Source organism: Pleuronectes platessa, chromosome 16 (genome assembly GCF_947347685.1).
Source record: "Pleuronectes platessa chromosome 16, fPlePla1.1, whole genome shotgun sequence".
Classification (NCBI taxonomy): Eukaryota; Metazoa; Chordata; class Actinopteri; order Pleuronectiformes; family Pleuronectidae; genus Pleuronectes; species Pleuronectes platessa.
The window spans coordinates 18904672-18923000 of NC_070641.1; the positions used below are offsets into that span (position 1 = coordinate 18904672).

At 40.8% G+C, this 18329-nt stretch overlaps 1 protein-coding gene across 1 annotated transcript; it reads right to left on the reverse strand.

The window, feature by feature from the left end:
• Positions 1 to 7881: 7881 nt before the first annotated feature.
• Positions 7882 to 11194, reverse strand: alkbh7 (alkB homolog 7). Its single transcript, XM_053443278.1, has 4 exons — positions 10820 to 11194; positions 9229 to 9402; positions 8934 to 9058; positions 7882 to 8745 (listed from the first exon to the last, which is right to left on the reverse strand). The coding sequence occupies exons 1-4, from the start codon at positions 11084 to 11086 to the stop codon at positions 8625 to 8627; spliced, it is 687 nt and encodes a 228-aa protein (XP_053299253.1). The 5' UTR covers positions 11087 to 11194; the 3' UTR covers positions 7882 to 8624.
• Between the last annotated feature and the right edge of the window lie 7135 nt (positions 11195 to 18329).

Consider the following 18329-nt stretch of genomic DNA (forward strand, 5'->3'; position numbering starts at 1 on the left):
CAGACACCTCAACATTCGACAGTGTCATTTTCTGTTTCGGTTAACCATCTCTTTTAGCAAAGGATCATTACTTCATACCTACCATTTGTGTTTTAACTTTTTTGAGAAACAATTCCAGCAGAGAAGAAACACTGAATACAGATAGGATGGTTAAAACACACTGACAAGAATATATGGGTGTGTGCGTGTGTTTTCATGGCTGGCTACCACAATAAACTGTTCTTTAGAGCCTGAGCGCTCCGTACCAAAGTTCATGAAAGGACTCAAGTGTGCAATTCTATGGGGTAGTCCAAGTTGAGACTAAAATAAATATTATTTTATTCTTTAAAGTTTTCATCCCCCCCATTAATAGGTCTAAGTACAAATTTGTGCCAAATTTGCCCTTTATTTTCTTGATGTGTTCTCACAATTCAGATACTTTGCTGTTTCCAGCTTCCAAGGTATACTGATCTTGCTCACTAGTGGACCAATGATTTTAGTTCTTAAAAGTGATAGATCCACCAAAGGAAAAATTATTTATTATTTATACACCACTATGATAGAGGGATGCGTGACGTGTTTGCATCTACAAAAAACGTTTGGTGTTTCAGGGGTAAACAGCGTTGCAGGCAAATCCATTACAATTGAAGTAACTGGCAAAAAAACTGAAAAAAAATGTAAGGTTCCTCATTACTGCTGCTATGGTGTCATCCAAGTATCTGTAAGCCCCATAAAACTTTTTCGACTACATGTGCTCTGATATCTTCCTCTATTGCCGTATTCAAATCTGCACACAAGCTCTCGCACCCGATAGGCGTATGGAGTCTGTGTAAGCATCGCTACTTCTGCAAGCAGACTTTTAGGCTGAAAATATGGTGTAAATGACATTTCAAGTCGAATCTGTGTGTCTGTTGACTCAAACACTTCACCCACCCCTCCATCAGCACAGTGGTGAGTAAATAATCAGTGAACTTTCAATTTTCAGGGAACGATCTTTTTAAATTTAAAGATAAAAATATGGATTTGTTTTATGACAAATTGCTATCAAATTAGTCTGTTTGCTCCCTAACCAGAGATTTACTGGCCCGTTGTATATTTATAATGGCCAAGCAGTCAAACATTAAAACAACCTTAATGGCATAAACCAAAGTTGTCTTACCAGACATGTCTTCAGAGAGTTGTCCTCCCTCATAAAGAAAGTCAGACTTCTGAGATATGTTGCCTTTCTTTGTGCAAGCACGTCAGTTGTCTGAAAGATACAAAATAATAAAAATAAAAAATATCACATGGACTGAAAATTAAATCAGTCTTTCATTTATGCACAACTTGTGTTTATTTGTTTTCAAGAGCAATTTTTATAAAGACAACAGCATTGGTGTTTGATGCGAAGATATTTAACAACTACATGAACCATGGTTTTCCCAATTGTAAACCTGGGCAACATATTTTTTCTGATATTACTAACCATCATATTCCACAGGAAAGGTAAGGATAATGTTCAGAATGTTCAGTCACAGCACGAAGTGTAAAAAAAAAAATATTCTGTTGCTTGCTTAAACACCTGTATATTAAAGTATCGTTAACCAAATATAGTATGTATGAACGTAGGGGGAACCATTCATTAATCTCCTACTTACATTTCCTGGTCATCAAATATGTCCAGAAGGGCCCTGAGGCCTTTTCCAAGTGCTTCGCTTGATCTGGACAGCTTTATCAACTGTGATGAATGAGTGTGCGTCCAATGATGAGAACATTTCCCAGTTCCACTTTACTAATTCTTAAAAAGAGAGGAGACAGTGTTCAAATACATGTTAAATATGGTTGCTGCGGTGGTCAAGACAGACATTCTGATCATATTCTCTGCGCACATTACATGACTAAGAGATCAAAATGCATACAAATCAGAGATCAATTTAACTATTTCAATTTTAAAACAATTATAAAACTTTCACAAAAACTTAAGCAATTCATTTTATCAAGTAGTAATACCACCCTAGCTTTGAATAAAAAAGGAGAGACATTAAAAGATGACATATACCCTGGCCTGCATAAATAAATAACATGACTCAATTAACATAAAAAGCTACCATTATTTAACCTTCATCGTTAACTATTTGTAAGTCAAGAAATAATGTTTTGATAATAATATATAACTAGGGCTGTGAAATGATTAAAATTTTTAATCAAATTAATCACAGGTTTCTATGGATTAATCATGATTAATCACATTACCCATTTTCTCGGAATATTTTTGTGAAAACAAGATTTATGACATTTAACTTTTCTTTTGTGCTGCAACTCAGCAGTTCTTCAGCAGTTATCATTGCTTTTCCATATGGAACATTAATATAATCTTCATCCTAAACAATATTCGGGCTCCTTAGCCATTGTGTGGTTGAATAAAACTTTTTTTTTTAAAATCAAACAGAAATTATTTGAGCTTCTTAGCCATAGGATGGTTGACATTTTTTATATTTTGTCACACAACCATTAACCACACCATGATACAATCTAATGCCTCTAAAGGCCCTCTTAGCTACTCGGTCTTTAGCCAGTTGGTGAGGCAAACTAACTTGTTCAAATTCTCTGACAGTAAAGCTGACCGCTTCTTTTGCACAATGTGTCCGGCGAGTGAGTCTGGTTTGTCGCGTTCCACTTGAACGCCCCTCGCCGACCAACACATGCTTCGCGTTGCGGTGGTTAGGCGGGTATTGCTACGGTGAAACGATAACGTCTTCTCGCAGAGTGTGCATATCACCTTGGTTTTACTGAATGTTCGATCTTTGTTTTTTTGGAACACGATCTTCCCGTCCAGAAGGTCCTCAGGTTCATCAGAATTATCAGAGCTGCCAACTTTTCAAAAAACCTTGGAGTGAGATTTTGTCGGGGGTGACCAACATTTTGCCACGCACACAGCCACACACGTTGGTGGCTCAAATATCAGGGAATTGTTGGAATTTGGCGTTGTATCCATGTTGTTCGCTGCATTCTGGTGGCCTTTGGGGCCCGAAGTCGTTGATAGGAGCGGCCGACTGGAGATGGACAACATTGGTTACATTCTGTGACGCAAAGACATAGCTGAAGGTCCACCCCCAGGAAATGTTGGTTTAAGTAGATGTTGTTTCCTGCATTCTAGTGGATTTTTGGGTGGTATGCTAAAGATGTGCAATACCTGAACTTCTTCTGATTCATGTTCCTCTGATCATGAATTGTAGGGCCTTCTAGCCTTGAGCTGAACATTCAACCAGAAAACTATTGTTGTGCCTCAATGACCACAATATAGCCTAATTAATAGACCTTTGTTTAAGATTTGACCAAGGTAGGTTGATTGACATTTTGATTACAATGGTTTTCAACTAATTCTGAACTGAAACCTAACCTATATTTTAAATAATTGTATTCTTAAGAGCAGTTAATGATTTATGTTCGCCTCCCACCACACTTTCCATCAGACAAAAAAGTGCAACAAATAAAGTGCTTAAACAGTAGCCTTTTTAAGCAACACAATGGACCCTCTTCCCCAAAATAAAATTTGTCTGGAGCCGCAAAACATATTTGATAACAAAGCTAATAAAGTTGTATATAAAGTTATACTATACTAAACTATGGTTTGTTGCATTTATGAAATTATCGAACAACAATAAAGAAAACTGTTGACATTTGATTGATATTTTTACCTGTTACAACAAAGGAAAAACCAAACGCTTATGAAGAGAAGAAAATACACAGGCACGTGTCGGCCTACTTTGAAATAAATTAAACACAGACCTTTGTAGGGTTATTTGAGTCCTCCCCGTATTTGTGGAAAATGTATGAAATAAGAAGTACCCTATTTTTAAATAAATAAAAACATATAGCTGCAGCCTAATAGCTTAAAAATTAATATTTTAGTTGGCGAAATATTTAAACGAAAAGTGAGAGCAGGTCAGGCTGGAGGCGGACACAGAAACTGCAGCTCGGTAGAAACCAACTGCAGCTTCTGCTCTGATCAGCTGAGACCAGAGAAACTCTGTGTTTTCACTGTTTCCACTGAGCAGCCGGTGAGTCAGTGACCAGCGGCAACTAGTGCAGAGGCGGCGGAATTGGAAGGTCCTTCTGCGCATGCGTTAAATGCGTTAAAAAAAAAAAAACGAATTAATCCTGTAATTTAATCATAACGCGTTAACGCGTTATTTTTCACAGCTCTATACATACACAAAAGCCTTATTGCAGCCCTCTCCTCAAACTTGACAACATTTAGGGGGTGAGGGGTTCATTAAAAAAAAACAATACATTATAATAATTCAAATTAAAATCATATTCATACATATACAAGCTTTTTGTGTTTTATCACAAGGACAAGTACTTGTAGATGAACGTCACATGCACACGGGCTGACGTTAACTGTACCGTCTGGAAGTGGCACGCCTTAACTAGCACAGCAGTTTGCAGCTAAATGTTAGCATGCTAATCAAAACAGCTAACACTGCAATCGTCGTCAAAAAGTTGTGCGTGTGCATGGAAAGTACAACCTTTAAAACACACAACAATGCGCACACTCCTTCGATAAGACACTAACGTAACACATGGGTAGTTTCTTAACTTTAGCACGGTGAGGTAGCTAACAGGTAGCTAACACAGGTAGCTTCTACGGATAGCTTCTACAAGTAGCTTTGTAAACGTTGTGAACCTTTACATTCAAAAGACAACGGGTGGTTCACATGAGCGGGAGGAGAGAGAGGCGGAGCTCCAACAGCACAGGGACATGTGTGGACACGCCCAGTGTTTGAAAATGCGCATGCGTGGAGACACTGACTAGGTTGTGACTTCCCGTCACGCAAGTGCACTCCTAAACACACTTTAACTAAGAAATATGAACATACGCCCCCCTCCCCACACACACATCATTTGTATATGGTGTATAAAGGTGCTATTTAAATTAAGGTATATATATATATTCTTGCTCAGTGCACTTCGTTACAACAAGAGATGGCTAATCACTATTTGAAGTTTGCTCAACTTAACATTTTCAGTGAGCTGCATTACTTATATGTAAACTTGGAACTTTAAGTTAGCTCAACATAATTTGCTCACTCAACTCCGAAATCAAAGTTAGATCAACGATTTAGAAGTTGGGCTTTTTTTACAGTGTGTGAAAGGCTGCTTTTAACCTATATCCAACTCCAGGCATTTGGCAGTTTTTTTTAATGCACTCAAATACTTTTAGGTAATGCTGCAAATCCATGCGTGGTATCCCCATCGTACCATAAATTAACACACATTACATCTTTACACAATTAGGAAAATAGAGCCTTTCTCAGTCCTCACATAACCCTATATACAGACACATTAGGTGGCATATCAACCAGTCACCTTTGCCCTATGGTAGTGTTAAGACAGCAAGATAATCATGCCTGACAAGAGTCAGATTTACAGACACACCTTAGAGGACCTCAACTCACAAGGCTCAGGCCTACTGACAGATGTATAGAAAAACAGGTTAACAAGACAGGACCTGAAAAGAAAAAGCTTTGTTTACATTACTTGGATGCGGATCACATCATATGGCTTATTTGCAAAGATAACTTAAAGGTACAGTTTGCACGCAAGCAGGAACGGACACACACACACACACACACACACACACACACACACACACACACACACACAGCTATTATCAAGTGAATGTATGAAAAGCTATAGAGCTACTACAGGTGCCAGACATGGCTTGATGGAATTCTATGACCGCAGAGGGAGTGGTTGCGGGAACGATCGAGCCTAGGTGACCTGCTAACAGCCTCATGAACTGACTATGTCTTTCAACCATGTGAATAAAAAAATCCAACTGTTTCTAAACGTATTAAGTGTTTTATTTACATCACAGCAAAGTAATAAAAGAAGAAAAGTAAAAGGTACATGTGCAAAGGAAGACAAGTGCAAGATGCACACTCTACCTCCATCTGAGCCTGTGCTGTGTCAGTGACAGGCAGACAATTGACTTTAGGTATGTTTTGCCCTTGCTTTCTAGTAGAGATTTTCCCTTTGACTAAGACATTTGGACAAGACATATTGAGCTGTTTGTAGCACTAAGTTTACTGTTACATCCATCTTCTTAATGCCTCTTGCATAACTTGCAATAGCAGTATTATTCTTTTCCACAGGACAGGAATATGGATGCTGTCAATAGGAGACAGAGGACAGGGTTTAATCATGTTCATCAGGACGGTTTCTCCCTGCAGTGTTTCAGCATTTCTATCAAACATGAAAAACTAGCGTTATTCTGCCTCCTTTCAGCTTTTTAGTATCTTTCTAATCTCACAATACCTCACATGGATAAACAGTGACTTGTTGTTGTAAATAAAAGTCATTGACAGAAGAACTAAGCAAAGCAGGTTTGCATTGTCAACGATTTGTGACATGTATCTGGTTTGAAGCAAGCTTTATATGAATAATTAAAACGTATTTGTATTTTTACAAATGTCAGCAATAAAATGTACCCTTTAAATGTGATACACTCAGAGGTCTTACAACTGTGTTATTTGGTCTGCTCTGAACATAGACTTTATATAACGATGGACATGAAAGCTCCCCAAATGTGAATCCAGAGGATTTTCATTGCCCACTGGTGGTTGGCCGCTAAATCCATCCTCCTCCACGTTAGTGTATGAGATAAGGACCACATTAAAACAGATGGTTTCTGTCATTTTACGTAGACACTGATGTCTGTACAAGTTCTTTACTCCCGCTTAGTTTGCAGACATGGCTAAAAACAAGCTGCAAACACTAGATAGTTGTTCATATTTTACAGCATGTGCACTCTGGCACACCCCAAAGGTGAGGTAACAAATTAAATATGCTTGAAACGTCCTCATCATTAACATTCGGGATGATTTTGAATACAGGGGCAGAACAAGGAATTATTTTTTCCCTTTCTTTAACATTGCAAGATGGAATGGCATTTAAAAAAAGAAGTTGTATCAATTAGGGAATAATGCAGAGATCTTCATGAAAAAAAAAAAATCCTTATAGGAGGAATGTCCTCTAGGTGGTTGTTGTAAGTTTTACCAGGATTAGGCAAAAACGACTAAATGAGAAACAATGAAACTTGGTGGAGGGTTGCAGTATGAGTCAGTAAAGAACACATTCAGTTTCGGTGCAGATCCAGCCGTCTCATATCTGTGGCGTCTAGGGAGTGAAGCCTTGGACCTTGGCCAAGCTCTCACACTTGCCAAGACACGACATCCACATGCACTCTGCCTTAGCGAGGGGAGAGAACACAGTGTCTCTAAAATTCCATAACATCTATGTGTGTACAATTTGGTGAATCTTGATTAAAATGATGTTGAACACAGTATGCTGAAGTGTTTTGCACAGAGTGGTACTGAGCAGCTTTTTTTAAAGCTGCTATAGTCATCCCTAAAGGCCGGTGCATGCCTCTGCGTTTTCACGGGCCCGCAAGCGCAAGAGCCCTTCCGGGCCCCTTACGTGCTTATGTAGCTCTTCTTACGTGCTTAAGTGCGTCGCCCAATTTTTCTAACTAGACGACAAAGCGACGCGAGCCTCACACAGCCCGCAAGGCTTGTGATGCTTTGCCTTGAACAGTGTTTTACTGAACAACGTCAAAAACGCACATAAACATAAATCCAGTCCGTTACAATATATAATGTAATATAACATTAAAATATGTTTAAGACTAAACTTAACTTGTGCTTCATGGTGGGGTAAAGTGAGACACTGTCCCACTTTACCCCACAGCATTTGTCCCACTTTACCCCGAAGCCACAATTTTAGAAAAATATCTCTTATCAATTCAGGCTAATCTTAAGCTAGCATCGATCACATGGTTTTATATGTTGGAAGCTCAGCAACATGTATGACATAATGTTTTCTACCTGAATCAATTTGTTTTGACACAACGGTTGATTAATTTCAAAGCAAGAAAATTTACTTTTACATGCAAAAATACATTTTTGTGAAAAAACATACTTTCCACAGCACCAGCACCAACTTATCCTTCATTGCAAGGGGGGAATGGGAGGGGCTTTTAAACATAATAGTCACATGACCACAAATGTGTTCCGTTGCCTAGATACAGGGGGTGTTTCACATCACCTGATGTCCCACATTTCCCCGCTCTCCCCTAACAACTTTTCAGTGATTTCCAACCAAAGCTGTTTATAGAATAGGACAGTAAACAACAACAAATGCACATTTAACCTCACTTAAAAAATAAGAAAGGTCAGATCCCGCCCTATAGATTATATAAAGCAGCCTTCTAGGATAAATGAATGACTGAATAAATAAAAGATTGATTAAGATGTATCCTTATGGACCTTTTTTTTTTATTCTTTATTATAGGATAATTGTTTGCTTAGTTAGTTCATATTTTCAACAGATGTGTTCAACCATACTTAATATTCAATATGTGAAGAATCATTGGTGCCAAAAAAGGCCCATTAGACATTTTTTCATATTTTTTTTATGAAGTTAATATACTTCTTTGATTAAATTATCAAAATATCATGTATAAAATTAAACACTTCACTCTCAAGCAAACCTTAGAACAGGACTTTTAGTAATTTCTTCAAAGATAGAGACCAGTGACACAGTTCCTTTAAATTCAAGCTATGCTCTTTATGAATGTCCAGGTGGAGTCAGTGTGGGCGTCAGTCTGGAAGGTTTCGACAGATGACAGAGATGCGACGCTGCCGAGGAACTCTCTCTCCATTGAACACGGACTCTTCATCTTTCAGGATCTCATGAGTGAAGCTAAATCGGGCCTGGTCCCTGGAAGGAAATCAAGAGAGCATTATAAACATCCCTGCTCTTCTAAAAGCTGTACCTCAAAATATGAAACAACTGCCGTGCACTTCATATTTAATGCGCATGAGAAGTGGTAATCAGGTAGTCAAACAGCTTGTATCAAAATAAAATCAGAATATATTATCGTAAATCCAGTATAAAGTTTACTCAACCTCAGTATATAGAGTGAGCGTCGGGGCAGCAGAAGGTCCAGCCAATGGTTCTTGGCATCCTCCCTCACCAAACGCATGATGCTGTCCGACAGAAGACTCAACCCAGCGATGGTGCTGCCGCAAAACTGAGAATTTAGAAGATGGATGTTTTTTTTAAAGCTTTTCTGTCCATGTAAAAAAACAGACATTTATGATTGTCAGTTTTCTTGTCTGGAAATGATGCTTTAGCGATGTCGATCATCAAGCCACCTCACTTAGGGCAGTGTGCACACAGAGAAAGGAAAGGGAACTCCACCTTGACGCTGTCGATGTGCGGCTTGATGTAGCCAGTCTTGTCCAGATCCAGAACGTGCACGGGCCCGAGGAGCGAACAGCCCTCCGGAAACGCAACGGACCGGACACGACTCAGGACCTCCTCGCAGGCTCCCCCCCACCTCTCGCGCTCAGTCTCCCGGTAGCCGTGAATAGCCTGAATGTGGGTAAGTGATCAAAGCACAAATGAAGTCAGCGTCACCCTGACTATCTTCACAGCAGTGGAGTGCATGAGTTCCTTCACTGCAGCGTATAAAGACCTCTGGATCATAACAAGCTGCCAGGAACACATTACTCCAATTGTGAGGTTTACACAAGTTGCTAGTAGAACATTTATATTCCCTTTTACCTGTTGCAGAGCACAGTCTGCTTGTGAGTCACATCAGCATTATGTCTAAAGCCTGAAATGTTTTAATGCACGATGTATACCACATAAAGTGTTTTCTTTCCAACGTTACAAAGGGCCTCAACTCCGTATTTTTTCCACACTCAAAGCCAGGGCATGTGTCTTCAAGCATTTGGCAACTGACATATGTCAATGTCGCAAAATGCCCCCCAAAAAAAGCAGATAGGACTTTTAAGAATGCGATTTAGACGTGTACATGTCGACATAATGCAACTGAGGTTGAAATACTCTCCGTCTTCATTCCATTATTGTATATTCCGAGTAGGAATAATTGGGATTATTGGGGAATCCATGGCAGCATCTTAAATCAGACCACTTTATCGGGTTGATATCGTAACATAAGTGTGTCTAATGACTGCAAACAATTATCTTTGTCTCTGTCTCCTAACCAAAGGCTCAGAAACCGTATGGGATGTTTAGAAATAACTATCGTCTGTGGTTGTATTAAAAATACATCTAAAAGATTAATAAAGGTTCACTCTACATGTCTGTAACATGTCTTCCTGTTTGCTGCAAAAGATGTGTATTTAGTTATTTCTTTACTTTTCTTTGTCACCAACTAACTGTAACTGATTTTTTTTTTGGGAATGCTTCTTTTCTGTATTTCCATGATGCCTTTAATGTGGCGGCTGTGGCTCAGCAGGTACAGAGCGGATCGTCCCACCGACAAGTGGAGGGTTCGATCCCCGTCTCCCTCATTCTGCCTACCTAAGAGTCGTTGGGGAATGTTTTCTGACTAGCACAAAACAATGTGGGCCCTAAATGGCTCACCTGTGGCCCAGATCAGAACAACCAGGAGCACCTCAGGTGCCAGCATGGATGAGGTGTGGGTCGGACCTGGTTTTAAACAATTTTGCTATGTGGGTGCATACATGGGACACACACACACACACGCACGCACGCACACACGGTAAAAACTAGCAGATATTTGTACATATCTGCAGTTCGAGACAACCCTGTATAACTACACGTACAGTTAATCTTAAAGCACTTTGCGGCTGAAACGTGTTGATCAGATAAACTTCTTCCCGGAATCTCAGCCACTGTTTATTATTAATTATGGATTTTTAACAATGGAACAAAAACTTCATCACGCACACATTTGAGGAGCGTGAACGTGTGAGGAACGCGTGTTGCCTGCAGCCTGCTCTTGTGTGATCTAACTCACATCGTCCCAGTGATTGAACTCGTATCGTTTCTTCCGGAGTCCGGGCTCCAGCTCCCCCAGCAGAGCCGCCTCCTCCTCCTCGGTGATGAAGGCCGTCTTCACCTCCACCTGCGAGCCGAGATCCCGCAGCAGCTCCGGGCTGGAGCCCCGGATCAGAGCCTCGTCCCCGGCAGCTAGCGGGCCGCCGCGGGCCCCGGAGCCGAGCCGAGCGCCGGTGGGAGCGGGAGGTCTCTGGAGACGCGTCCACACCGACAGCAACAGCCTCATCCTCCGGTCTGAACTGTCATCGACTCGCCACACGATACTTTTCACCTTCCCCTCGATTGTTGTTGTCTTTTACCCGCAGATGTCAGACGGTTACGGGGGCCGCCATGTTTGAAGCGCAATGCCTTGTGGGCGGTGTAGTCCTACAACGCTACAAGTGGAAAAGGCCTTTGAAACTTATTCAGTCGAATATATGTAAAACGTTTCTTGTTTCTATGACATGAAAGTGTGTTTTGTGTGTGTGTGTGTGTGTGTGTGTGTGTGTGTGTGTGTGTGTGTGTGTGTGTGTGTGTGTGTGTGTGTGTGTGTGTGCGTGCGCGCGCGTGAGTGTGCGTGCAAACTGTACCTTTAAGTTATCTTTGCAAATAAGCCATATGATGTGATTCGCATCCAAGTAAAGTAAACAAAGCTTTTTCTTTTCAGGTCCTGTCTTGTTAACCTGTTTTTCTATACATCTGTCAGTAGGCCTGAGCCTTGTGAGCTGAGGTCCTCTAAGGTGTGTCTGTAAATCTGACTCTTGTCAGGCATGATTATCTTGCTGTCTTAACACTACCATAGGGCAAAGGTGACTGGTTGATATGCCACCTAATGTGTCTGTATAAAGGGTTATGTGAGGACTGAGAAAGGCTCTATTTTCCTAATTGTGTACAGATGTAATGTGTGTTAATTTATGGTACGATGGGGTACGTGTGTGTGTGTGTGTGTGTGTGTGTGTGTGTGTGTGTGTGTGTGTGTGTGTGTGTGTGTGTGTGTGTGTGTGTGTGTGTGTGTGTGTGTGTGTGTGTGTGTGTGTGTGTGCGCGCACGCGTTTTTCTAAAGCTCAATGTCCATGTGTGAGCTTCACCTTAATTTGTTTTACCTCTCACATAAATCCGAACTGGCTCTACATGTATACACATAGGCTGTAAAGAATGTTCACACACACACACACACACACACACACACACACACACACACACACAAGGGAGTGGGCATGGAGAATGAGGGTGGGTAAACCCTTCTTTGTGAGCTTTTCTTTGAAACCAGTCTATCTTTGGGTCAATAGTTTCGGGCGATACAGAAATGCACTTCAGTTTTAAGTGTTTAAGTCCACAAAACCATTCTGGAGTCTCAGGGGTAAACAACGACGCAGCTGAATCCAATCCACTGAAGTAACTAGTGACGACTTCTTCAGACGTAATAAAACAACAGAAAGAAAAAAAAACATGCCTCCATACTGCTTGTGTGGTTTCATCCATTTTTTCTGTAGTTTTATTTCATCTGAAGAAGAGGTCGCCTTGGCTGAAACACCCTTTTGTGGCCTCAAACACCTCACCCACCCCTCCTTCAGCATAGTGGTGATTAGAGTAGTTAATTTTCCTGTGAACTATCCCTTTAATGCTCACCTACCCCTCTACCAGAGCCACTTAATTGTCGATTTCAAGTATTTAAATTGGTGGTTTGATATAAAGGTACGTCTTCCAACATGTTTCACATTTTCCGGTCTGGCTCTGATGTCATAGGTGATGATGACCACAATGAAGAGATGCGTGTGCTGTCACTAACTCTTTCAACAGCCTTGTTTCACTACATCTGTTTGTATATTATTGTCGTGTGCAGCCTTCCAGGCCTTCGTGCACTAAAGAAGAGTGCCAGCCTTTCTTTTTGCTCTGTTGATCCCATAGCTTTGGGACATGAACACTCAAAGGGTCAAGCGACCACACGGAGTGCAGTCGATGCAAATGTTGCAGTTCCTTCCTCTGAACACTGGAGGGCAGCCCGGGATTGTAAACACATTCAGGTCAGTTGTCAAAAACTTCAAAATAAAAAAAGGAGATTCTAATTTGTCCAAAGCAAAGTCAATTGGACAAAACACTCGGAAAGGTATTTTTTTTCATGCAGGGTCAATTTTAAGGATCCATTTTGCATTATAAAGTGTTCAGTATAATAGAGTAACTGGATTTTAATTTAATTATTAATATCATTATCTCTTTCTAATGAGACAGAAGAGATGAATACATACATAAATCACTGTGAAGGTTAAAAAAGATAGATTTAACATTTGGGAGAGACATATAGGAATATGAATCTTTGAGAAAATTAAGCAAATGTATGAAATATGAAAACAAATTATCAGAAGAACTATATGAACTCAGAATGAAATGACTAAATACAGAAACAATACAACAATATAAAATGTCTTATGTGCACTCTCAGTGAGAGCTAGTAGATAGGGAACCTACTTAAGTCACTCACCTTAAAGTACATGGAAGGACTGAGAAAGAAATGTATGAGTATGAAAAAAGTATTAAAAAAATGCGAAAGAGCAAAACATAGTTCTGAGTGCAGATAAAGCAGTGACTTTATCCTCACCAGAGATTTCTGCAGAGGAAGAAAAAGCATTGGCCTACTTACAGCTCAGGACAGGTTACCAGCGTCTCTCTTACACTCCCTCATTGACTTTCCTTCCAGGTGAACCCTTTGTTTGGGAAACCTAGGAGGAGAGTAATGCATCTCTTTTGCCTTCACAAGATCTCAAGAACTTAAACTGAGGCTCGTGTTCTGTGTCAGATAGTTCAGATATGAAGAGAATAACTGCCACCGAGCCAGGAGAAGTACGAGAGACAGAGAAGAAGATCATGCCTGTGTAGGACCGGCTGTATCACCCAATTTACGACTGAGTTGATAGATTTAGACGTTGGAAAATGTATCGTGCATATTTCAGAAGATTGGAAATATGCAGTGGCTTTTCTGTGTGTAACTCCTTGCGGTACATCCATCGTATTCACAGACAAATCTAGCTTTGGATACATCTGAGACATCTGAAACACACAACACATTCAAACCCACCCGCTGCATATACACAAGGATTATTGGTGCTCCATCTGTGAGGCTGCTGTTGGTCTCGGTCAGTGAGCATCCATAATAAAACTCACATTCCCCCCTCCTCCAACACACACACGCACGCACGCACACACACGCACACACACACACAACTGATGTGATGCCCATTTCATTGTTGGACGCCATGGTGCTGCCCCCAGCATTACGTTCATCCAGCCATGATGAGTGTTTTGGATTCATATTCTAATTCCCAGTTGGTGCACTCATTTAAAGCTTCTATGATTCACTGCATTAACATCGGTCATTTTGTCCTGGAGGCCCCCACACCCCTTCTGTTGAATCATACAATTTAACCAGAAATCACCAGAAAAATACTTGGCAGTGGTCTGTGTGGAAGTTATCTGTGGGCAACCTGTCCGCCAGTACTGTACAGCAACTCGAATGACCCTGCCGAGGCCCAGCAGTCCCCTTAGATTCAGTCAAGCTGCACCAAATTTCACATACTTCAGTTCCCTAAATATTCAAGATTTTCAGATCCATTAGTTATTCCCTGATAAATGGTGAAAATATTGCACAATGCCCTATCTCGCAATCTTAAAGGAAGTGAAAAAGGATTTCAGCATCCACCGACCGATCCTGATCTACACCACAATACAACCGCAGCCTTGCACCAGATTTCGTGGAAATCCGTTTAGTGTAGCAAACCAACAAACACACACGGGTGAAAACAAAACCTTGTTGCCAAAGTGGTTGATTAAGGTTAAACAGATTTAAGGTTAAGCTCACAAACCAACGTGGACCTTATGACACTTACACATAAGGGAGAGGGCAGTGAGAAGGTGGGAGGGTAAACCTGACCTCCTCTGTATGCATCTGTATGCATCAGTCTCTGTGGTCTCTCCTGATAAACCAGTCTGTCTTTGGATATGGGACAATAGATCTGAGGCAAAACCTACTCCTCCAGAGCCGCTTGACAGGTCTCTTTCCCCTTGATTGTTGATTTCATCATTATTCAATTATCCTTTAAAGCTTATATCAATTCACAGTGTGTTTGACAGCCTCATATAACACCTAGATTAAATGTTGTTTCACCTCCAGCATCTGACCCAGTTTTCTATGGCGAAGCACTTCTTCACCTCCTTCACTTTTCACTCTGGTTATGTAAAGGTTGACGTCTCTGCCGCAGCAAAATAAACAATTTCGACCCATGCCTTAAGATGTTATTAACTTACATGTGGTCGTCAACCACAGTCTCCCACTGAATCGTGTGGGTGTGTGTGGAGCAGTCTTGCAGAGGTTCACATGTAAGTCAGCATTGGGCCGGTGGAGGACCGAGTTCAGCAGGGGCGGAGTGCTCTACATGCATCCAGCCATTGAATTATTCAGCCTTATGAATCATTGAGTCACAAAACTCCTTTTTAGATCCTCGTCTCTGAGCTCCAGCCTCACAGCCAAGCGCTATGAGAACATCTGACAGAGAAACGATCCTGGCACTTGAATGACATGTACATAAAAACACAATGTATTTTCGAGTCAACAAAATATTTTTCGACCCGTTGGGATCATTCCCAACAGTTTGCTGTCCTTTTTTTCAATAAGTCCTCAAAAGTGCAGTTATCTCCATGCAGCTGTGCTGAGTCATTACCTTCATTTTGGAAAATGGGGTAGTCATTACAAGCATCCTTACAGATTTCACCATCCAGAAAGAATGTAACTGTAAATCTTCACCTGCAACAAACTAAGCATTATTTCTGAAACATGCCAATAGTCTACACACTGCATGTTTTCAAGTATCCAAGGGCATCGTAGTATTTTAGAATTTATTTTATAAGTAAAAAGACTGTAACAGGTAAATCACATGAGAGAGTAACTACATAAAACCTGCTGGAATCTAAGACACAATATAACAACAGCAGATACTAACTGACAAACATTATATTTCCCTCCTTGTTTAGATCCCCATGTGCAGGTTTTATTTTTAAATGCTCCTGTCATAACAAGTTATTCTCCTTCTCTCAAATGAAACAGAGAGACCTGTTTTCTTCTGCAGGTGGGATTACAGTCTAACAAAGACACAGCTGTAGGACAAAGATATCTATCATGATGGATTATTTTCTCAGCCAAACACACTATATGTACACCATGTTAAGCATGTATCTATAGAGACAGTGCATGTGTTCTTGTACACTAACAATGTTTTATGCATGGCTGGCCTTGGAGCCGCTGCTCTTCTGTGCCTCTTGCGCTGTGCTATATGGAATAACGGGTTTGGACAGAGGGCTGCTGCTCTGAGGGACAACAGAGGATTTCACAGATCAAATGTAAACACCACGAACACACACAAGATATGAAAGCCCATAAAACTAGACTACAGATAAAAAAAAAAAAAAAAAAGGAACATTTTTAGTTTGTTGCTAAAATATACTAAGATGTGAACATGTGCAGCAGACATAAAATAAACAGCTCAACAGTGAGACATAAGGACACATCTGGAATCAAAACGTACAAAGTGAATGAAGAATATGGCTGCTCCCTCCCTCACGAGCCTGTCACCTTAAATTCTCCAGAGCTTCTTCATGACCATACACTCCACTATATGCGGTTCAATCTTACTCATCCCATTGCACTGTATGTAATTTAGTGTTGTGGTGCTTGTGGCGAAGTGAGAACATTTATTTCTATACATCTTAGGGTGCTAAGATAGTGAGGTCCGTGGTGCTGATATGACCACAATAGTGAGGCATACATTTTGGTTTTGTGGCGCTCTCCATGGTCCTGACATGATTGCCCCATATACTCTTGGTGCTGTCGCTGTGCTGTCCATGGTGCTCAAATGATGACAGTGAGGTTAGAAGTGTGACACTCACCCCTCATGTCAGCTGCATGTTTTTCTGATGTCAGTGACGTGACCTGTTCTGACTCAATCTCTCAGTGAGGTGAATAAATGATCCTCGTTATTGAGGCAACCACTAGTTCTTTTCACCAGTTGGAGACAGCTAGCCTGCAGGAAATGATGGAACGCCGTCTCCACATCATAATCAATCACTCAATCACATTGTATTGTTATAGCCTATATTCACAAATTACAGTTTGTCTCATAGGGCTTTAAAATGGTGTGACATCTTCTGCCCCTAACCCTCAACAAGAGTAAGGAAAAACTACTATAAAAAACTTTTAACAGGGTAAAAAGAAAGTAGAAACCTCAGAGAGAGCCACATGTGAGGATCCCTCTCCCAGGACGGACAGAAGTGCAATAGATGTCAAGTGTAAAGGAGAACATCATCAAGATAAAGGTTTTAGCAGCATTGATAAGGGTAAACATTTTGAAGGATAACTGAAGGTCAATGAATTGATGGATTATGTCAGTAATGGTCAAGTATCTGAGGAGAAACACAATATATCAAGCAGTTCTGCTGCAATCATAGTCTATGGTCAGCAGCCAGCAAGATCATGATCCTCCATCAAGATCGAATGCCACTATAGTCCACAGTCATTGTCCACTGCCACCATCATGATCCACCATCAGCTGCCAACTGGATCGTGGTCCACCGCGATCGATAATGAGGATGATGCCGTTCGTTATTGTTTTTAAACTCATCAAATCTATTTTAAACATCTATCCACCTATTTATCAATCTCTGTCTGTCTGCTCAATTGAATTTTATTTTTAGAAACCCAAATCATAATATACATTGTCTGGAGGCCTTATACAATTATAGAGAAACCCAATGAGCAAGCATCTATCTATCTATCTATCTATCTATCTATCTATCTATCTATCCATCCATCCATCCATCCATCCATCCATCCATCCATCCATCCATCCATCCATCCATCCATCCATTCATCCATCCATTCATCTATCTGTCTATCTGTCTATCTATCCATGATTGAGAATTACATTTTATGATCTTGTATGCCCTTGTGGTGGGGTCGGTCTCACACTCACAGCCGGAAGCCTTGCTTAAGTGGACACAAAAGCAAAACGATCCCATTCTGACATATCATATGGACGTTTAAGGTCGTGCCGCTATCGATCGGCGTTGCCACGTGCAAGGTTTCTCTCCTGACTCGATCTCTCGGTGAGGTGAATTAATTCCCCCGGTCACCCTTAAACCCGCATAGCCCGCTGTAGGTGTATGATCGTTTCCCATTCACAGAGGCGGCTATTTCTGGAGTCAGTCAATTAGGTCACATAATAGATTAAGAAAATGTTGTCCTGTGATGTGATCGATTCCCGTTCGAGGCCTGACATAACGCAGAAGCAGTGTTCTGTGCTCACCGTGTAGTTAATGGTGACTCATGGCAATCACTGAATATGAGACCTTCTACCTCTATAATCTTCATAAACATTCGATTTAGTAGTAATGTCCAAGCAGGATAGAAATAAAACCAGTATTCAGACACAAACGGCCTCATTTCC